The sequence below is a fragment of the Labrus bergylta genome, chromosome 1 (assembly GCF_963930695.1).
Source record: "Labrus bergylta chromosome 1, fLabBer1.1, whole genome shotgun sequence".
Lineage (NCBI taxonomy): Eukaryota > Metazoa > Chordata > Actinopteri > Labriformes > Labridae > Labrus > Labrus bergylta.
The window spans coordinates 21,346,819-21,370,032 of record NC_089195.1 but is presented as its reverse complement, the minus strand read 5'-3'; the positions used below and the strand labels follow the sequence as shown (position 1 = coordinate 21,370,032).

The 23,214-nt window shown below is 38.3% G+C and overlaps 1 protein-coding gene across 17 annotated transcripts in view; it reads left to right on the top strand.

Annotated features, from left to right (window-relative positions):
- Nucleotides 1-23,214, top strand: part of sorbs2a (sorbin and SH3 domain containing 2a) — a 65,284-nt gene that overhangs the window by 11,282 nt on the left and 30,788 nt on the right. For 4 of the 17 annotated variants that reach the window (XM_065956474.1, XM_065956471.1, XM_065956466.1 and 1 more), the window contains exons 1-3: nt 1,410-1,917; nt 19,882-19,937; nt 22,450-22,539. In XM_065956474.1, the coding sequence (XP_065812546.1) occupies nt 19,928-19,937; nt 22,450-22,539 (100 nt within the window). In that variant the 5' untranslated portion in view covers nt 1,410-1,917; nt 19,882-19,927. Of the gene's footprint in view, nt 1-1,408; nt 1,918-8,535; nt 8,785-19,881; nt 19,938-22,449; nt 22,540-23,214 lie in introns of those variants that run through there. The other 13 variants (XM_065956504.1, XM_065956499.1, XM_065956477.1 and 10 more) reach the window with 10 other exon arrangements.

Here is a 23,214-nt window from a genome sequence, read left to right as displayed (position 1 = left end):
GGTTCAGTTTATTTTGCTTCAGAGGTAACTGGTTAAGCTTTGTTGCAGGGAACACATAAAGAAATAACAAAATCATGTTTTGTTTTGCTGTAGACGTTAAAACTTCAACTGAGGAAGAAACCACAGCAAAAATGTCAGCTTAATGAAAAATGTTATATTTAACATCAACACCAACATCATGCCAATGGCAACTTTAACACACCACCAGGTCATTGGATTTAGATGTCAAAGAAATATGTCAGCTCTTTGTCTACACAGTAAAATTGACACTTAAAAGTAATACTGTGCAGATCCAGCACAAGTGTTAATCCTTAGCGGTGGATCTACACAGCAATAGTCCTTCTACCAATATTGGTAGAAGAAAAAAACTAACTTTGACATTACACCTCAATACATTGTTGGTGCTATAGCTAAAATACATCTTAAATTTTCACACCACGACATAACTAACTAATAATTCACATTTGTATTATTTATAAGTGGAGTTCACTTGCATACAGAACTCTTCAAGTCCTATTTTTCTTAGTTTGTGCTCAAACACTATTATCATGTGTGCACAATATTTTTCTTGTGCATATTAGTTATTATCTTGTCACACATTCTAACTGGTGCACAAGATGATAACAATAAGTACAAGTTATTATTTAGTTCCCACAGCAGCCTAATTATGTGTGCACAAGATGATTACTTGTTCCCATAAGATAATATTTTACAATTTGGGACTTCAGGGGCTGTGTTGTCCCATAAAGCCAATAAATAAACTCTATTAGTAGCCTATATATGCTTGTTTAACCTACATACCTGGCATGCTTAATCAGCATACCTTGCACTTCTTTGTGGGCATAATGAAAACTTGCCTAGTTTGACCTATAATTCAGGTTTACTTGAGGTTTCTCTTTTTTTGCTGTTCCTTTTTTAGAACTGTTAATCCTAATGGCAGCAAACTCAAAACACAAACAAGGCCTAGCCAAAACTTACTTGTCAATTATAGCACAACATTTCCCTTGAAATTGTTTGATGACAAAATATACTGCCAGGGAAGCACTTATAGACTAGATACAAATTTTGGCAACACAGCTGTAGCTTATTCCTGGCATGGCCCTGTGAATCACTCTCTAAGCCTGCCTGTATTATTATCATGTTCTAACCATTAACACACAGCCTGTAGCCTGCACACTGTCAGCTGCTCATTGCTGAGGTCAGTCTTTTGTGCACACTGTAGATAAAAAGGTAAAAAGTGTCACTGGCACTTCCTTGTTAGCAGTGAACAGCACCAGACTCGCTGTGCGTGTCCTTTGAGTGCACTGATTGAACCACCAACGTTGCCATGGCTACACGCAGACCCAATGAGAAGCTCGCGGTCGACTGTCGCTGAATGAAAACACACACACACACACACACAGAGGCCATTTTGCGCACGAAGCCGCGGCATCATTCAATAATGATAGAAACGGAAACGAGAGGCAGGTTCAGCCCATTTGTGGATGGAGACGTGTGTTTAAGAGCCGGCGGAGAGGTGCTAGTGTTGTCGGACTGGCGCTTGTACTAGAAAATGCTTTAACAATTTGTGTCTCTGTCGCGTCGCCTCTGCCTTGGTGGTTTATGTCGTGAGGGAAACAGGACAGGACAGCTTCACCGCATTGCTATTCGAGCCCCAGTGACCCCCCCCCCCCCTCCTCACCCACCCCCGCCGAGAGAGGGAGTTGCCTTCAGTAAGCTGACGGACACCGGCTACATCCATGCGAGTTGAAAAACAGGTGTACGGTTTCATCACACGGACGCAGTGCTAGCTTGAGATCCGCCGCAGCTCGCCAAATTCTGCTCGAGTGAGCACTTGAGTCATTTCTCGTGGAAGAGAGGCCGTTCACCTGACGACATGTTGCGGAATTAGTCCAGGAAAACAGCATTAGTCTTAAGGTAGGTGGGCTACACAACACTGTTATCACTATCATTAAAATGTAATGTGAAACATCTGCAGCGTATCTGTAACCTGGAGCGCATTGTCGTGCTGTTTGAGGAGGTAAACATTACAATGCCATTTTAAAGTGCCGTGCAAGAGATAATAAACTACAGGTGCAATAAGCGCGACCAGAGGCAAATGAATCAGCTCATCAGGGATGCGGTAATATCGCCACTAAAGTGCAAAGCAGTGGCTTTATGTTCCCAGTGTATTGAAGGAAAGATGTGGTCAGGGCATGGAGCATGTGTAAGACTCAGACCGCAAGCTGTGTGAATAAAAATAAATGTTGTTTAACATTGGTAGCAGACTGAGCTGTGTCAGCATTAAATTAATAAATAACACAGACATGCTGCTTGGTAGTAGCCTGTTAAGCAGGACTTTTGATATCCATGTTTAACCTACATCCTAAATACTGAGGTTAATCCCTATTGTTTGTTTTAAATTCAGTTCTGTACTGTAAAAAAAAAAAAAAAAAAAGGATGTAACGCTTGGTTTGTTCGGCTTTTATGAAATTGTATTTCTCTCAGTTTGTTACTAGTAAGACACAGTCAGACAATATTGTGTATTTTGACCTGCGTAGTTATTTATTTCATGATTCAAATACTAATAATATTACATTACTCTGTGTTATGAGAGCGTTTGCCTCACACAGGCATCTAGTCAATACAGAGGTTCATTTAACCTTATTGATTCTTCATTTTCGTTGCTTATATAAAGGTTTAAAACAGTCAGTTTATCACTGAGAGGGCTTAGATTAAAATCTTTGTAGCTCTCATTCCTGAATGCAACAGCAGTAGTGCATTCTGTATAATTTAAAGCTTGATCTGTTGATATTTTACAGATGTTGTCCTGCATGTGACGGGGAGTAGTGAGGAATAGGAAGCTGCTGGATAGGTGATGTAAGGAGGAAAAAAAGCCAGCAGTGATGGATGATATCAGTAAGAGCCATTTGAATTCTGGGTGAACTGGAAGTGTGGGGAGTGTCCAAGATGCACAAAGAGTAACATTATCACTCCGGGAACCTCATACCACTCCCACAGTGACCCTACCTGGCCTGTGTGTTTGAGTATGTTTAGTTTTATTGGATGGTGTATTTGATCTAGTATTTAATTTATGGTATTTATACGGGGACAGTGTGCAGTTTCATTTGTCAATTATAGAATAAAAAGATAAGATGGTTGCACGATGCACCAGATTTAGCATACTCTAATTTCCATCTGTAGTCCCACATAGTGGTGATAAAAGAATACAATAAAACCCCATTAAATTAAAAACACACCTGACAACACAAAGAACATAAAATAAATCATAAAATGCTACAACTACTATATAAAATAATACTTGCTCAGCACAAAATATAACAAATATACTATTTATCTGACTGCATACTTGTGTCTGGGGGAGGATGTGAAACAGAAGGATGCAATATGACGAGCAACAGATGGTCACTATCTGACTCATGAGAGGCTGCTACACTTGTGCTGTCATGATACCAAAATTGGTCTTTGATGTTTAGTATCACACTTGATACTGAAACATTATTTAAAACTGAAATGGTACTGGTTTGATACTTGATACCTAATGGATCAGAAATAGGATGTCCACAAGGGTTGGTCACATTTTGGAACTTAGTAATAACGTTCTCAAGTACTAAAGTTGAAGTTTTAGTCATTTAATAATAATTTCATATATCTATCAGGGCAATTTGTGAATCTATATTCATATTCAAAGTAGTGGTGTGTATTTATTTTGTCAAAATCAGTGTGCTTTCACACCAATAAACAACCTCTCACAGAGGCTTAAATACACTTAGTTGCGATCATGGCATTTTGACTTGATTAATGGCCAACGAGGCCGAAAGAATGTCTCTGTTAGCGTTAACTTAGTTGCACTTGCCAGTTTAGACTTACTGATAGAGACCGTGTGAGTGTGTATTTATGTCTCAGAGAGATAGGAAAGGGGATCAAGGCAGGCCATAGGGAATCGGAGAATGTGATACATTTTTGCTTCTGAAAGTACAGAATGTTACAGGAGTTAATCTCATAGTTTGCTTGCCCCCCCATCACTTTTATTCGTCTTTTTGTACAAACACAATGCTCTTTTAATTTGACTGTGTTTTTGTGCCCTCTTAGTTTCCCATTGCCCCTCTGTGTTTCCCGTCTTTGTCTTCCTCTCACTGCCCTTTTTCAGAGTCTGATGTCATGGCTCAAGTGGTGTGTGCCCAACTCATAGTCTCACTGATAATAGAGACTGCCTGCAGCTTGCCCCCAGGGTTTTTTCAATGATCCAGCTTTTTCAATGCTGACTTTTTACTGCTGAGCCATTTGCTCTTATGGAAGAGCGACTGGCTCAGAGGAGATTTGATTGTGATCAGTGATTTAGGGTCTATTTTAGCTGGGTATAGCTCAAGATACCCCTGAATACTTCGTCCTTATAATGAGTTATAATTTAAATGATTTTAACTTGAATTTAGTGAGTTTAAAACAGTCGATATTTTGGCAAAGTAAAAAAGTCAAGGATCCCCTCAGACATACTTTAAATCCCTGAGTGACATAAAACAGAGGATTTAAGTAGTCTGCCAAGTAATCTGGGATAAAGTGTAGGAAGACCATGATTATACCAATAAGTCAGTCTGTTGGGCTTTATGGTTTTCGTCAAAAGTTTGCTGCCTACTGCTTGCAGATCGTGGTTTATTGAGAAAGAATTTAACGTGAATTTTGTGGAATCCAAACCATTAAACTATAAGCCTTTTCAGACAATATTAGCTGATTCTAAATGTATTATAAATTACTTTAATTATTAAATCACAACCAAAATTGTAGTAACTGATGTAAAACATAAATAACATTGAGTTAGTACTTTTTATTTTTATGCTTTGTCGTTCCGGCAGAAACACTTCTACTGTACTGTATGTGGAATGGTAATTTGTGATTACTTTCATTTTTTGATCTGGTCTAAGGTTAAAGTGTTCTCCAGTAAGTGACACTCACCAATGTGTTCATGCACAGCTCTTCTGCTTTTTATAACCCGTCACTTACTTAACTGGGAATGGCAGGGCCTTGCAGAAGCTGATAATGAATTAGGTGTTGAAACTGTACGGGTGAGACCATGTCTACGCAGCCACTGTAGTCCAGAGTGGCTCATAGGTCAAAGTGTCTGTGTGCTTGAGTGTGAGTGTGTGTCAGTTGCTATAAAAATAGTTTGCTTTGGTACTTTAATGAGATCGTTACTAAGCTGATGCTGTGTCATGTTGGTTTAATTTCTTTTTTTTTAATAAATCCTGCATTTGCATGCAAAAAGTGAAAGGAGATGCTTGTCAGAGATTTCTTACATGAGGACTTTGATCCAAAACGGGGAGTTCTTTCAGATGCTGAAGCAGATCCCCTGTAAAGCCTCTTGTAGGTTATAGGATTAAGTCGAAGTAAATAGATAACAATCACAGAGAACAAAACTCAAGTGCTTTGGCCCTTTCCTCTTTTATTGGTCTCCTGATACTCATATAATTCTGGTCAAGAGGTTACATCATTAGCACCTGTCAGTGTTTAGCTTTCCACCATACCACCATGATCCTTGGCACGTGGCCAGACATTTTTGAGGCCCAGCTGCTGTTTGATCAAGTCTGCTGACACACCAGTCATTATAATGGGACTATTAAAAGTTAAGAGCTTGCCTTGGGTTTTAAGGGGGTACAATTGGTTATTGGACTGCTACTTATTACTAGGGCCAAATCTGTAGTGAGGATTGAATGTGTTAAAACATTACTGTGTCATGTTCAAAATTTGTTTAAAGTTGTTTTATTGAAAAAGTGACAGTCCTAAGCAGTGAATTTCAACATGCTGTGCAAAATGTGGTTATGTATTGCGCCAGTTCATATGCCAGACAACCCTGATCCTACAACATGCTAGCTGTTCACTGTGCTCGTTTACATCCGAGCTGGAGAGCCGCAAGTGATGGCCAATTAACTGGGGCTAACACCAGTCTAAACCAGTGGCGAGTGGCTGCATCACAGTTTGCACAGAAAAACATTTAGGGCCAAAATTTAAAAATATTAATTATTTATTTTTAGTAACTTCTAATTCAGGTGTCGACTAGATAGAGTGACTACTTATAACTGTTTAGTTGGCAATCGCATACGTCCCTAGTGGATATATTAAAATACTTTGTGTTGACTCGGAAAAAAAAATTATATTACCGTTAAGGCTGCATACATTGATTTAACCAAACCATCATTGAAAAGATCATGAGTTGTTTTGCATTTTGTGAGGAAATTCTCTGCACTTTTGTTGAGAATGTGTGTGTCACTTTACACCGAGCAATGTGATGGCAGGCTACTGTATTGACTTTACAGGCCAAGACTCAAAATGACATTGTAGAATTCTTCCTTCATATAGTAATATTTGAGAGTTACATTTTTAATGATACACCTTTGGAATAAAGCACTTTTGTGTGGAAACTAGGTAAGTTGGGGGCTACAAGCTGATCTACTGCTAGCTTGTCTCTAGGGCCCCAGCTTGTTTTTAGTTTAGGATTCCTCTAGTGTTCATCCTTCCAACAATTTACCCAGATCAAAATTGTCCAAAGAAATTAACTCTTCTCTAAAATTAATATACAGTAAACTAAACTTGCATATCATTAAACTAGTTTGATGCATAACCGCATTAAACACATGCTTAAATCACAGGGAAGAACCAGCAGAGACAGGCAACAGGCAGTCTCTATCATTTGTTAGCACACTTCGTTGTGATGATACCAGAGCGAAGAAGATAAGCCTTATGTCCAGATGAGCTACTGACGAAATAACAAAAACGGTGACAGGAAATATGCAACCATAAAGTTTGTGAAAGGAGAAGGATTCCATGAGTGGATGGCGTTTGTAGAGCCAAGTACAAGTCACCATCATGGCAAACAACAGCTACGAGAGTTGAGAATATATAGGAGGAAAGAGTAGCACAATTGTGCAGAACAGCAAAGTAACAGTTATACAGACTGGTGGACAGCTCTCACCATGGAGTTATATGTTACCATCACTTGTCATTTCATTCAGAACTGGAATGTGAGGAACGCTGTCCTACATACAATACTGATAAGCAACACTCTGCAGAAAACATTGTGGACCAAGTGTCTGGCATTTTTATTTTACAGTAAACAAATATATAATGGGGGGGAAAAAAATATTTTAGGGTATTTAAATGACTCAAAATGTCCACCCTTTGTTTCTTCCTCTGATTGAATTAATCTCTGGTTTTGAATAACCTTAAGAGACCTGTTGGCATGAAATGTTACATACTTGGCTGACAGCTGACATTTTTCAAAACCTCTAATAATTGTAATTCTATCAAGACTATCAAATAAGTTGAATTGATGTGGTAAAAAGAATTAAAGAGTATATCAACATCTTGTGATTCCACTTCCAAACTTCAGTCTGGTTCAGAGTCAGACTTAAATAACAAAAAAATATCAGTATAACCCTGTATGTAAGTTGTGATCTTTTGGGTGTAAGAAATTAGACTGTTGTTTTTTTAAGAAAAATAAGTCACTTCTCAGAAATCTTATCAGCACTCAGTTGCAGTAAATGGAGCCACATTACCTTACATTAATGGATTTCCTTTGTAGTGGCTGCTGAACTCTCCCTGAACCTCAGTAAGCATTCATTTGTTAGCTGCAGATTTTTGTGCCTGTTTTGTTTATTGACGTAATTTATTGAAGTAAGGGTGTGAATGTAGGAGGTGGAAGTGGCCCAAATAGCATATTGCACAGTAGCTGCCTGGTTGGTTTTAGGTATCCAGGCTTTAAATACGAGATGCTAATAGCAGTAGTTACATCATCATTCTGGGAATAGCAGGGAGTCTGGGGTCTAGAGGTGCTTCGAACTGACCCCAATACTGTGTATTCACCCTTTAGAGGGTGTGTGTGTGGTAATTTCCAAATATACATTCCCATATGGATTACACAGCAGTAAGAATATTAATGAATCATGTGAGTGGACACAAATTTAGTCTGTATTTACGATCCTAACCACACATGGTTTATTTGTGATAAAAAGAGAAATGTTGCTGGGTTTCTTCCCAACATAAATGTGTGTAAACATCTCTGAGCCAGGCTTCTTCACAGGCAATCAACGTGTCAGCAACACAGAGTGAGAGAAAATGTCATGTGAGAACAATTTGACACTCCTGTCAGTTTCTGTGTGGAGGGGTCCACTTTACATAGCCTTGCACTGACGACATGGGTCTCTGTGTGACTTTAAAGCCTGGGAGGTTAGACAGATATCTTGCATAAGATATCAGAGGTGTACCTACCTGAAGCATTTTAAACAATATGATAATTATGTGTATGTGTTCACTATTAAACAGTATTCAAATGTGTTAAGATTGAGTCTACATATGTGTGCATATGTGTAAATACTGTGTGTTATGCATGCATGCATGCAAACATGTGTGCATGTGGTAAAATTGAGATAGCCAGTCCTGTCACTTAGCCCCCACCCATACACACTGGGGGGTAACTTTCCAGTCTCATAGAAGAGCATGCCTTAGTCTGAAAATAGCCGTATCTGATCACTGCTTCACCCAAACAGGGAACTCTCTTTCCCTGTTTGTCACTCCCTCTCTCAGGCTCAGTAACTTTCTCCTCATTCTGTTGTCTCTGTGCATCTTTGGCATTGAACCGGGTAAGATCTGGGAATAAAAGCTTAACCTGGAGGGGAGACTAAATCTGAGTGAGGGAAGAGAAAAACAAAACAATTCACATCATAAGAGGAACAAGAGGAAGGGCTGGCAGCTCTATACCTCATAGGAAGTCTTCAGTCTGTTGGTTTTATGACGGTAAGAGTGTATTTTCTCTGCTTGATGGACCTGCGCTCTGCTGGCCGAGGGGTCACGCTTTAAGGGTTAAATGTCATTTGTTAAAAATTGGCTTGTTTGCCAAAAAAACAGACAACCTTTTTTTATTTCAGTGTTTTAAAGTTAATTGAAGATTAGGGGTTATGGACTGACAAGTACAACCCCCCTAATCTTTATGGTATTTCAAAATGATTGTCATGCATTTTAGTTTTAAGAATGTCTTGCCATGGATATATTGGTGCGTTATAAGGAATGCATATTAAAAGATCCAAATAGATTTTACAAGGAAAACACCAAAAGTGAATTGTATTTATTTGTTCTGCCAAAACCCACAATTATAGACCAATGTAGAATGTTTGTCTTTTGTGACAGTAGACATAGGAAATAGTGTCAAATTAAACTATGGGTGCTACCACGGTCACCTCTGAAATAGCATCAGAGAATAACTTGTGGGTTGAACAATCTTAACATGCATCTATTTTTCAAGATCAATTGAGGCATCAGGGAAAATACATTTGTGATGTCATAACTTAAATAGGGAAACGTTAAATTAAATTTTACATCAGAAATGTATCTTTCAGTATTTTAACAAACCAAACATGGATAACAGTTCAATTTTATCTCCAAAAATATCCTTTCTCCTCTCCTTTCACCTCTTACCTTCCTTAAAATTTGACCCAGAATCTCATTTTTCTCCCTCCATGCCTTTTGCATACTTCCATCTCCAGTTACTCACCTTTTTTATGGTCTCCTATTTCTTCCTCAACAAAAGCCATGCACCAATCCCTCCATTAGGCCAGTCTCAAAGGTGTTGTGGAATGTCACCTTGACCCCCTGGGTGCACACAGTGAGGGGTGGTTCTCAGCCATAGCACGGGTTACTTTTCCGTGGTTATTGTAACTGTCATTATAGAAATCAAGAATTTAGTCCAGCCAAACTGAAATGTTTTTCCTTAAAACTCTACTGTGCTTCAAAGAAATATGTGGTAAGAGGAAAGCTAGGATACTTTAAAGAGATGCCTTGTATGCTCTGTGTTGCTAGTAGATATTGTTTGAAAGGAATCAAAATAATTAATGTTTAAAGTCTTACATGAAAAGATGAACATTGGGCTTTCAGCTGCTTAAAAACTTTGAAGCTCTTGTTATTATGACACTGTTTGCCTTCCTCTTCCTCATTCCTTCCCAATACTGTGTATTTGTTCAACAGTACAAAAAGATAGATAGATGAAATAGTTTATTTTACAGAAACAGTTCCAACACATAGGGCTCTCACTTCACACTTTTGCAATCACAAAAAATAGGTATAATCTTACTTCCTTTCTCAAATTGTAGTATTACTTGTTAAAATCAAAATTAAAAAGCTCTGCTATAATGAGTTGTTTTGGTGGCTGATTGCAGTATTATTTAATGGGAAACCATAGAAATAAAAACATGACACCACAAGCCAAAATGCATTAAACATAGGGTGGTCTCTACTATTGATCTGAAATATCTACAAAAAGTCACAAGACCAACTGAAATGTTTACTTAGCAATAGCAACCTTTCATGACTTAAAAACTGATAGCATACGTTCACGTCTCTCTGAAATACCACATGTTGCGTACCTAGGAGTGATGGTGAAGTTAAACCACCTTGTGAATTTTGTAATCCAAAAATGTTAAAATGACATAAATTTATGACGTCTTTTAACGACAGAACATAAAAATTCTACAGATGGATTTTCCTGATGATCCGGATCACCTTAGAGGGTAACAGGTCCTGTCTAATGGCTGTAAATATAGCACCCCTGCTAATCAAGCTCCTCTTATCTTCATGCTTGCCACTTAACACCGGTACCTGGGGAATCCAGACTATGTTTAGGGAATGTAATCTTAGCCACAGCTATAGTGATTCTGCTTGAGTACATCCCTTGCTTCAAAAGACTGACTATTTAGACTTTTTTCTATTTTTTGTTTTGTTTTTGTCATTAGATTTTTAGAACGTTATGTAAAAAAAACATACTTAAATTTATTAGATCAAAACTAGGGTGCAGCTAGTTTTACCTCCAATGTAATGCTGGACTAACTGATATTTAAGTGCAATCAAATCAGCATTTGTAAATCATGATATTCTTTTTCAAAGGTATAAACATGATCTGGAAAACTCCTATTTTATGGCAGACATGTGTTCAGTATTATTTAGAGCCTCTATACTGAATGACTATGACATCTACTGCTTGTATCCTTCTCCTCTTTGACATTTGCTGGTAGTGTTGGTATTAACCTGCCATAGATTCCTGCAGTTAAGAGGGGGAAGTGCTCATAAAGATCACCATCCCACCAAGTGTCTTTAAGAAATGACATACCTTTGTTGAATTGATAGAGCCTATATGCTCAATATTTTGTGTTTGAGGAATTGCATGTCATGGGTCAGTTTATCTTCAGCTGACATCAGTTGAACAGTTAAACTGAATTTGTTTTAGATGCTGAGGTGACTTGCTCTCCCTTCACTCAACCATTTAAAGAGCTGAAACCATAACTGGGCCGCGGCTATAACACTAAAACTAAATGTTGAGTCAGGAAAAGCTCAGGCTCCATCTTCTAAATTGCCTTTTTATTAAACACCAGTGTTTCCCCTACCATTATATTAGCATTAGCATTAGGGGGCGCCCCCCCCCCCCCAAAAAAAAAAAAAGAAAATTATTATTTTTTTTTTTTAAAGATTTATTTTTGGGCTTTTTGTGCCTTTATTGTAGGGATAAGATAGTGGATAGAGTTGAAAATCAGGGAAAGAAGTCATTTAAGGATACCTTTCCGATAGAAAAGGACAGCTGTCCTTAAAAGTAACGCATGAACACCAAGATTCCTTTAAGTGTTTGTGTCGGCGTGTCGGCGTGTCGGCATGTCGGCTTGTCCCCACCCCCCCCAACGCTGTAAACCTAGGGGAAACACTGAACACCAAGAAAAATCTTCCTTCTACAAGCCCTTATCATTTTATTGTTACTCTGCTTATAGCTTCTCGCGATTGTCTCAGGTTGTTGCCCAGATTGTATGATGTTTTTTACCTCGCATGTGTAGGCATCGTTTTAGCAGATGAAATGAAACTGCAGCCCCTCTAGAGGTGTTGTTTACTGGTGATGCTTGGCCCCAGCACAGCCTTAGCAAGACAGCTTACATAACACTTCATGCAAATATTTTTGGTGATTTAGTTTGTGTATCAATGTCTCTTTTTCTCTACAATCATCTTTTTCTGTTTGTCTATATTTAATTTTTCTCTGTCCTCTTCTATCATATATTTTAGATACCTCTCTTCCCCTTTGTGGACATCAGTATAGTGAATGCGTCCCCAGTTCTGTATAGTAATAGTAAGATAACAAACAACGAGTTGTCACATTCCATTTATCTGTCTTAGCCCATAGCCCAGACTCACAGCGCTGGGGTTTGTGTTGCATAATTGCATTAGTGCTCTCAGGCCAATGGATCTGCTCGTTAGCGGGCTTCTGATGCAATCTGCAGAACACACAGGCCTCTGTTGTTTGCAGTATGGGCAGTGAGTGGGCATGCAGGGTTAGTGTATTGACCTCCTCCTCCCATTCATACAGCCAGAGGGGGATCTGCTAATGAGTGGCAAGGTTGAACATACAAGGCTGATAACGGAGACTTTGTTGGAAGTGGTTGTTGTTCAACTAGTGGCAGTAAATCGGTGGGGCTGATAAAATATTCCTCATAAAAAGGCCTGAATTCACCAACAAATAGCTTGGTTTTTGTGTGAAAGAGTGCAGATTGTTTTCATTGAGACCCTTTAGTTCAGCTTCCTGTCAGAGAAGTAAAATATAAAAGTCCAGGTTTTGTTCCAAAGTTTTGGTTGAAAAGTTGCCATGCTTTTTGACTAGCTGGAGAGTGTTGTAAAATATGGGGAATGTTCCTGTTCAATATTTTTGGAAAGTAACCAAGGTATAAGTAGGATAATCACCCTAATGCATGCATTATAGGATTTTAACACTGACGTTAAGAAGTAGCCTCATAAGGATATTGACATAAGGCTCTGTGTTATGCATTTAAGTCTTGAAGTAAAAACGTCCTGAAGTGGATTAAAACTTCATGTTACATTTTCAAATTCATTTTGATTTCAGAATTGCTACTGGATGATGAAACCATAATGGTGGAAAGCTTGTTTTCCAGAGAATAAACCACTGTTCCTTTATCAGGCTGTCCTGCCCATGCTGTATCACCTTAAACACGACACAGAAAATAACTGTTTACTTTCTTACCTTCTCAAGATGGAAAAGCAAATCCCACACTTCCAGCAGGTCCGTTAGTATGCTGACATTTGCCCCAACCTACTACAATCTGGAAAAATCATAATGGCGGCATTCTTTATGAATGTATGATCATGTAATTGGTCCTCTGTACTAAATAGCTACCCTCTAGTAGGCTGGGGATACTATTCTTTTATTTACTTTTTCAAGAAGGAGGTTTGGGAACCGGAGACAGCCAGGATTGATTTGTCTTTGGAGCAGCTGATGAAACACTCAACTGTTAAAGTCATCCAGTTTCTCCAGCTTGTCTTAGCTTAAAGAAAAACATTTGTAGAGACTGTTAGTGTTTGATGATTTCCTTTGATTCAAGCTATGGCAAAAGGACGCTTTGTATGTGCAACTATTTTATTTTAGGTTTCCTGTTGAAATTGAAACTTATTAAGTCAAGATGATAGTAATCATTCTCATGTTTATTAGTTGAACAGATCTCTAACATATGACATACTAGAAATACTTGAAGCTGGAAAGTAAAGGCAGCGTTTACTTAAAGCACAATGGTATTTCCTTATAGCTACTCTCAAATTGATTCCTTTCTTTTTTTCTTACCACAACCCTGCACTCCCCACATTTTTACCACAAAAATGCACCACTCAAATAACTTGGCCGCAATTCAGTAATTAAGGGAAAAAAATATTCTAAATTCTGCCTTTTTTGGAGGGGTGACCCTCCCAGTCAGTCTGATTTCAGAATAGGCCGTCTCGACTGGGATTTATGTCGGATCTCCAGGGAAATTCTGTTGGCTTGTTTAAAAAGGGATTTGTCCTCTCTGATACCGTCACTACGATTAATGCTTTATTTCATCCCCTTCGAACTCACCCAACCCAGGCTTATAACTAATGTTTATTGCAGATTATCATTGCAGATATTTCAGTGTTTTTTTATGAATGTGCACTCAATATTGCACCCAGTGCTCCAAAATGTTTCTAGAGTGTATCCTTTTGCTATCATTTAGCGTTAACATCTGTTTTCAGAACAGTTGAGAAAAATGTCTGTCTGATGACTTAAAAGTTGGGTCTTAAAATAGATTTGCAGAGGAGGAGCTTAATCTGTTGACATCCTGTGAGTTTGTCTCAGTCTGAGTGACTACTACAGGGTCAGGACCCCTGAGGCTGTAGTCAGCTTATCTCCAATAACTGGTCACTCTCTCCTGCTGTCTTCTCATATGCACCAACTCACCAAGAAGGACCTTTAAATGCTGTGTTAAAAATATAATCTGAAATAATATAAATTATATAAAAATATGGCATTTAAAAAAAAACAAATAGCTGCGATTGAAAAAATATGTTATGTTATAATAAGTTATACCACATCCTTATTGGTTGAATTTATGGTGAGGGTTGTCGAGATAACCACAGTATCAAAACATATCAATATCAAATATCATGCTATTCGCAGGTATGACAAACTACTGACATTTTCTGAAGGAGAACATTAGACAAGGCAATATGCAAATCTGCAGGGAAAGGTCCCCAGAAAACTGAAAAATATATTAATTTGAGGGCTCACCTTTCGCTTCCCGTTTTTGAAACACAACTGCCTGGGTCTATGATCATTACTCAGCAGAGATGACAGTTCAAGTGACTAAAGCTTTTGGACTAGATGCCAAATTTACAGCCGAGAATGTAACAGCATACATTTGAACCAGCAGCTGCATGGCAACATATGGTGTAGGAGATGGTTCCATTTAGCTTATTGACATATTAACATCAGGACAGAAAACTTCACCCAGACAGTCTATGCTATTGACTTTCTCTTGGGTAAGTTTGGGTAGTAGCATCAACTTTAAACACTTCATGACTCCATTACGTTTGTTGTATTGAAAGAACAATATTTGAATGGACAGTTCAGTCATTGGTCCTTCTTTCATTGTTGTCATATTTCTCATGGAATGAACGATGGTGACCAACCAATTTGCTTTTGGGCCTACTTTTCTCTATTGCCTGGCAGACTGCCAGTGAGTGACAGCATCCCAGTGATCGCTCTTTCAGGAAGTTTGTGTTTTTCTTTCCCACCTTTTGAGTTTCTGGTATGCTGACAGGGTCACAACTTTTTAATTTTAATTTTTACAGGAGTTTTTTGTTTTCAAGTTTAGTAGTGTTTTTGATCATTGGGGGGTGAAAAGTAGCATTTCATGGCATTTTATGAATTTAACTTACTCTTTAAGTAGTATTTCTTATGTTCTTCTGTGCCATATTAATGCTTTAACTAAATCACTTTGAGAGATTATTTTTGTGTTAAAGAGTTTTATCAAGGTCAACAATTTTTTACTCTTCTGGTGTTGAAAGTTACCATATGATCATCATGGGGAGAGCTTCTGGGGATCAGCTCAATCAATGTTAATGTTCTCCTCATAAAGAAACTGACGAATATGAGCTTCCTACCATAATTACTTCAGTGTCTTGTGTTTCAAAAGGACTCACAGCTCAGACCCTGAGTCCACTCATATGAACCGAATGTGTCCCATCGGGTCACTCAGCAGACTAATGAGACTTGATGGGCTTGTGGTGTTGGACATCACGGCTTTCTGCGGCTTAAAGCTCTGACTTGTGTATTTGCAGTCCCGAAGCTATTACCCTAAGTAATTATATACACACCAGTCCACTGAGTGACCCACCAATGCCTGAATTAAAGCCGATGGATAAACCACGGCAGAGTAAGAAAATAAAATGACTAAGAAATGTTACATACCAAATGCCTTGGCCAGCAAAACCAGGACACAAATCTCACTCAACTCTTTGGAAAGGGCGTTCTCTTGGTTTGTTTATATAAATGTAGGCTATGTAGACTTTATTCTGTGCAGATATGGTAGGATTTAATGTAATGGACATTTAAGTTATGCATGGATAAAAAGCCTTTAATCCATAAATATATATTCCAGCTCTTCTTATTGTAAGTATTACATTAAACATTACATTTCCGAGTCCCTCTTACCGAACATTAATGGTCAAATTTGAATTCCTTCCAGTATAAAATGTGATATTCATGCTGAAATGCATGAGCTGCTCATGATCCCTTACCAGCCTTTGACAGAGCTAGACATTTTATATTTTTATAGCTTTAAAAGGTCTATCAGGCTAAATAGTCTGAGCTGTTCAGAGGTGTAGAGCCTCGCAAATTTTCTCCCATCATCCAGCCATAACATTACACCATGGCCACAGCTGCTGTGTCGCCGCTGATCTGTCCCCAAGAAACATGATCCTGTTTATAATCTGACCATCATTTGGGCGCAGACTGCCTGTGACGCCAGACCCCATGATTTACCCTAGTGTGCACGTCTGTGTGTATGTGTGTGTGTGTGTGTGTGTGTGTGTGTGTGTGTGTGTGTGTGTGTCTCACACAGATAGATTTACGATGAGGGTGTACTGTATGAGGGTGAGGGTTAGGTCTTGAGGGACTTAAAGTATCTCACAATACATGTCTTGAAGTCCTGTAAGTACCAGTATTTCCTCCATTCCAGCAACATGTGTAGGAAACCTTCATGTTGGTGCAACAAATATGTTTTTTTTAATGTCTGTAAATAAGGTTATATTAGAAAAGGCAGGTTAAAAATGTCTTGTCTGTTAAGAGCTTGTGCAAAGGTAGTTGAAAGACCTTGCAGGTTGAATTCAGTATGAAGTGTTTTGCTGTGGAGTAAAAGTCCCAAAGGCACCTTTTATTGTAAGTGTTTCTTGGAAATGCATTCTGATGCAAACACAGTTATTAGTTTGTGTTTCCCATTTGGGAAAAGAAGGCAGGCAATTAAAATTGAATAACTTTTATTGAACATCTGACTTGCAACAGATTTTCTTTTATGATCTTTCTCAGTTTAAATCTCAAAGTGAAATATTCAGTGACAGTAATTTACAAATGGACAGATGCATATAAATGCACCCCATAGCCCAATGCAGTGTTTTTTTTCATGACATTAAACACAAAATAGATTAACTGAGGTGTCCCATAATTTTTTTTTATATATCATATAATCACAAGATTAACAACATTGAATTTACTTAGTTTTTCATTTCTTCTCTAATATATTTTGCAGTTTGATAATGTCAGCCGTTTTATTGGTCCAGGTCAAGTTTTAACACGACTGAGAAATCTTGGGGTGCTTCACAAGGTTTTCATGTGGACGTGTGATGTGGTCACAGTAAAACACAGGCTTTTCTTGAGCATTTAATTCTAATTAAAACATTTTCTTGTAAAAACTTCAACAGGATAAGTTGTTGAAGACAATTTGTAATCAAAAGGAAACTATAGAAAACTTCCTTTCAACACAAGTGCTCTTGCCACTTGGCCATGTGGGGTTTAAGTTTTACAGTTATTCGACGTTTTAAGACCATACATGGATAAACTTCCTTTTATAAAGACATTTAGAGTATACTGAAAGTCTGTTTGCTTCAGAGAAATTGTGCAGCTATTTACACTAAAATGTCATGAATACTCCGGCTACCGTGCATCACATTCTCCAAACTTCACAACAGTATCTCCATGTGTGTAATGCAATGTTAGTGATATATATCATAGTTATTTACATAGCAGACATATATGATCCCCCACTGCAGCCACTGTGTGCTGTCACTTACAGTATCTGTCATACACGTTAAGACCCATGATGACACACATGTTCATGCAAACTCACAGCCCTGCAGCAGTCACTTTTTTGTTCATGGCTTTTGATGTGTGAGCAATTCATATCAATCATGCACCCTACTGCAACAGTTCCAAGAATACGTCTCCATATAGCAAAAGCCAGGCATCACATATGAGCACAGTTAAACAAACATGGCGTTCTGTATCATTTGTCATGTCATTTATGTTTCGTCTAAGTATGTACCCAGGTCATAAAGTCTTACACTCAGCTGGAAGAGGTGCTGTTCTGATTCAATGGCTTTAAGCTTCGGCTTAAACATATTTTTGAAAACACAGGCAGTATGTGTAGATTTTATTTAAATATCTTTGCACAGTTACAGTAACACAAGCGAAAGTGAAATGAAAGCAACAGAAGTCCTGCTTCCTAACATTTCTACTGCTCTTATAAGAAGACACTTTTGCAATCTATATCCTTTCATCCTGCACTTAAACAAGAAGTTGCAGTGAGAGTTTCCAGCTTAAAATAAAAAGAGGGCTGAGGTTTATCTACCTGCTTTATTATTTTTATGAATTGTATTATTATTAGTGTTATTTGTATTTATTGTATGTAGGCTACATGTTACTGGTTTACCTTAAACACTAGGTTGCATCTTGTTTTTGCAATAAGCAGGGCTCCAGAGTGCGACCAATTTTTAAGAGCGAGCGACCTGAGTGACCTAACTGAAACGGAAAAAGAAAATAAACGCGACAAAACGAGGGAAAATGAAGAGAGGTAGAAACATTGAAAGTTTTTTCATTAAGAAAACTAAGCCTACTGTTACAACCAGCCCTACTACTGTCATTCCATCCATCCCCACTACTGAGAGTCCATCCAGCCAAGACGCGGAGCCCTCGGTCCTCACATCCAGACTAAGTGTAGGTTGCAGACTGTTGAGCCTGATGATAGACTTATATTACCTCTGGTTATTGTAAAAACAGTAAATTAAAATGAATAATAACTGATTTTAATTTTTAGGTCACCCAGAGGTGAACGTGTTGTGTTGATCACCTAAAAGTTTCAGCGAGACATCACTTCTAAATGCAGTAGCCTGCTGTTGCGCCTTTATCACCGACTTTCATCAGACCGTAAAAATATAACTATTACTGAACATTTAATTCTTATCCAAAAACGATATCACGCACAGGCTGTCCAATCATACAGAGGTCTGCTGGTTTAACCTTGGAGCAGCGCTAGAATGCTTCCTCGAATTGCCCACGGAGATGGCACAGATTCATGGCGCATAAAAAGTCAGTGACAGAGTTAGATTACGATATTGCGGACACGTCGAAGAACGGGCTGCCAGACTCATATCAAAAGTCGTTGTGGAAGAACGTGCACTCCACACTGAGCTGATCAGACTGCAGTGTGCAACGCTGAAGGATAAATTGAAGTCTGTTGGTTTGGAAACATGTTATCATTTTATAATGCCTACTACTAAAATATCCGAAGATGACTTAGGTCTTTGCGTCAAAGACACTCTGTGTGTTTGTGACAACTTATTCATGTGAGCAGGTTTGATCTATAATAAACCTTAACGAGTGCGAACTGTGCTGTGGCCTGACACACACAGATCTAAAGTCTCTATATATATTTCCATGTGCCAACATGCAGTTTGCAATGACAGAGTTAACCCCTCTGCTTAATGTACTTTGACATTTTATGTGTTAACATGCAGTTTTCTATACAAGTACCTTTTTTTTGTCTTTTTTTTTAATCATACATAAGCCTATATATCCATGTGTTGAGTTATAGTGATGTCTGCAAAATTAGTCCGGCCCACTTGAGGTTTAATTTGAACAAATCCGGTCCTCGACCCAATAGGACTTTGACACCCCTGCTCTACACCTTATTCTTGTTCAAAAATCATTCACATTATATGAAACTTATGGAGAGCGATAAAAAGGTGACCTTATGGCGTTAAAGGCGACACAATGAAAAATTTGGGTGCACCTAAATTTTGTGCTGGTGCACCTGAAAAAAGAAAGTTAGTCTGGAGCCCTGATAAGCAATCATTTTTGTACCATCTCAGGAAGATACATGTTTGTATGTAAATCACTTGAAAACACATCTTTGGCTCTGTTTTAGAGCATAGGTCTGGTGTTGAGGTAAACCTTTTTTGTGGAAAACAATTACTTAGTTTTGTCTAAAATACTGCCTTTTCTATTTTCAGGAAAGTGTGTCCTCCTGCAACAGATCAGTAAGAAGTGCAGCTCAATATGAATACAGGTATTCACACAAAGACACACATGGATGGGCACATACACACAAAACACATGTTGTATATTGTGTACCTTTGATCCTTTATGATTAAATGTCAATATGATTACAAGTAAGACCAGCAAGCTATTACAACTCTGCTATACAGACTAGTTTTTAACTGAATATACTTGATTAAAAAAAAAAATACACAGGGCTATAACTTCTCTAGCACTGGCTTCAGCTTTATTCAACACACACACATGTGTTCAGTGAGCCAAATTACAGCCACAACCACTGCTTTTCAGCAGGTAAGGTTATTCCCATAGGTCACATTACTCAAAAACATTAACGGTGAGGGCATACAACTAACAGAACAGTCTGTTACAATGCACCGTGTCAGCCGTGACCAGTAGAAGTAATGTCTGGAAGTACTCTGACAAAAAAAGCTAACAACAACTTGTAGTGTGTAATGCTGCATATCATAGAAATTCTAGTTTGATGCTTAAAGGGATGGTTCTGTATTTTTTAAGTAGGGTTTTATGGGGTACTTGTCAATGGGCCCATTTAAGGAGAGAGTGCAGGTATGGAAGCTAGGCTATACGGCTTTACTGCCGGAGTTGTTGTCTGCCTGAAGGCGCACTGATCAGCCGTTTTATTCTGCATGTACTGTTCAGGAATTGACGGCAGTGGCCGAATAAAGTTTTTCCTGTCTTTTTCATACTTTAGAGCTCTGTGTTGTTTTATTCTCTATATTTATAAAGTTTATGCCCAACTAATAAACCTTGGTCAAATTATCATCAGTTGTCATTTCATTCAGATAGTGGGATTTAAAGACAGCTGTCCTACAGACACACAGTTCTTATGAGCACATATTTTTTTTTATGTTGAAAATATATAACTAGTGAGTAAACGAGTCCTCGTTGATAAGGTAATGAGAGTACTCAAATAATAAAGTCTAATCAGGGTTCCCATCCGTCCTCGAAAACCCTGAAAGCAGTTGACTAATTTCCAGTACGGGAAAAAACCTGAAAAATCTGATAAAAAGTCAAATGTCCTGGAAAATCACGTGTTGTCCTGGAAAATTATTCCAACACTCTCCTATTTTCACCGCCACGCGTTAATAAAAGTAGCTATTTGTTACATAATCCACAACGCAGATTGAATGGAAGTTTATAGATAATGTAATGGCTCCGCCTCCCCCTCGTGTCAAAAGCTGATATTTATTTACAATTTAGTTGAGAGGATGGAGGTAGACTTGTGTTTTCTCCTTGGTTTGAGGTCAGCACATTAACAGTAGTTACTTAACGTTATTGATGACGTGCTAGCTTGCACTGAATCTTCCTCTCTAGATGGTTTTTCTTACTAACCTAGCTGCTGTCTCACTTCCAGGCCTATGACTTTGTGCCTGACAAAAGTGATAGTGAAATACAACTATTTCATACGTTTGATATATGCCAATTGGCAATGTTTATAAACTGCAGATTGGAAAAGATAGCCGCGTCACATGTGAAAAAATGCGTTCATATGCACAATGAATAGGTACCCAACTGTGTGAGTCAAACATGGGCTGAATACTGGCTAACCTTTTAATTTGTCTCTTCAAATGCAAAACTGTGTTGTTAAGGGTAAAAAATGGACCATAACATGATGTTAAATGTTTAACCTTTGAAGCGGTAGCTCACAGTGGATGTGATTAGCCTTGTTAAAGACTACACTTAATATTGGTGTGGCACGATCACGGACTGCTATACCAGCTCGATCATCACTGAAAATGTCTTGGAAAAGTCCTCGAAAATGATCTCTGGAAAAGAGTGGGAACCCTGGTAATGCCAACCCTTCACTCCTACTAGGGCTGTCATTTTTATTCAATTTTTTTTTAAAGTGACAGCACTAATTCCTACCCTGTTTCACCATATTGGTGTCAGTCCTTTTCAGCTTTGGTTATTGTGACTGAAAGCAACACTAGTATAGTAAAAGCCTTTATGCTTTTAACAACAGTGACGTATTCCTCTGGAATACATGTTCAATGCTGACTCAGACTTGGCAGTGATCCCGAGCTAAAATGCCTATTACGGCTGGAAAATCAATGATGAGTTATCCGTCTTTGGACCTTCTCCATACACCAACAGTCAGTGTCAGTCAATGGTAGCCTAACTCATCTTAGTTGTTTGCCTGTATTTACAATGTGCAACATTGAAGACAACATAGAAATAGATGTGCCACATGCTGCAGATAGTACAGCCAGAGTTAGGTTTGTATTTGTAGCTTCATGGCTCATCCAACGTAAAAGGATCTTCTTTTTAAGTATACTGTATCTGACAGAAATGTTTAGGCTAGTGAAGCTGATGCAATACAATCCTCAATATAAAGCATTTTTGGATGAAACCTTAAAAGCATGTGCTTTGCCTCAAATTATTTTTGTTTTGCTTCTGCTGGATGCATTTTTGTGTGCATGTGTATTCATCTCTTTTTTTGTATATACATGTGCATGTGTGCTGCTGCTGCCTCTATGATCACCTGCCTGGCTTGGATTTCTCAGATAGCGGAGGAACCGCTCGGCATAGCGTGGCCTTGTCACTCGTTCTCTCTCCCATGAAGAGAGTCCAGAGCTCACCAAATCTAGGAACAGGTACTAACACTCACAAAAACTAAAAATTAACGCATGTTGAAATAGGAGGAGTTATATACACAGTAACTAAAAATCGAGGCCATGCTAGGTATTAACTAGACTAACATCAAATTTTGAGGTAAGTCTTTAACCAAGTGGCTTTTATTGATTTCCAGAATCATGTTTGGGTTTTATCGTCCTGATATGGCTTGAGCATATTTGAAAAAAATTCAAATATTTAGGCTGTGGCTTCATCAGTATGCTTTAGCAATCTTTGGAATGTGGGATGCTATATATATTTTGTTACGCTTTTATTTCCTTCCTTTCCTTCCTTGTGTGTGTCTCAGGCTTGCTTTTGCTTCTTAACTCAGTCATGATTCATTCAATCCAACATGTTGTTGATGTTATTTTCCTGTCCTTTGACAGCTCGAATATGCCACACTCTCACACTCCTCCACTTCATGTCTCCTCTTTGTGGGTTGTTTATTCCACCTTTCCTGTTGCCTTAAGTGATTTAATCACTGTTCCTTCCACCTCTTGTTACTCTTTCGTCTTTGACAGAGTAGTTTGGTTGGACATGGCACAAATCCAGTTCACACATAGCTCTTAGATAATGCTGAAATATGCTTGATGGGCCTTTGTTTAAATTGAAACTACAACATTCTGCCTAACTCTTCCTTAGTTTCATGTACACAG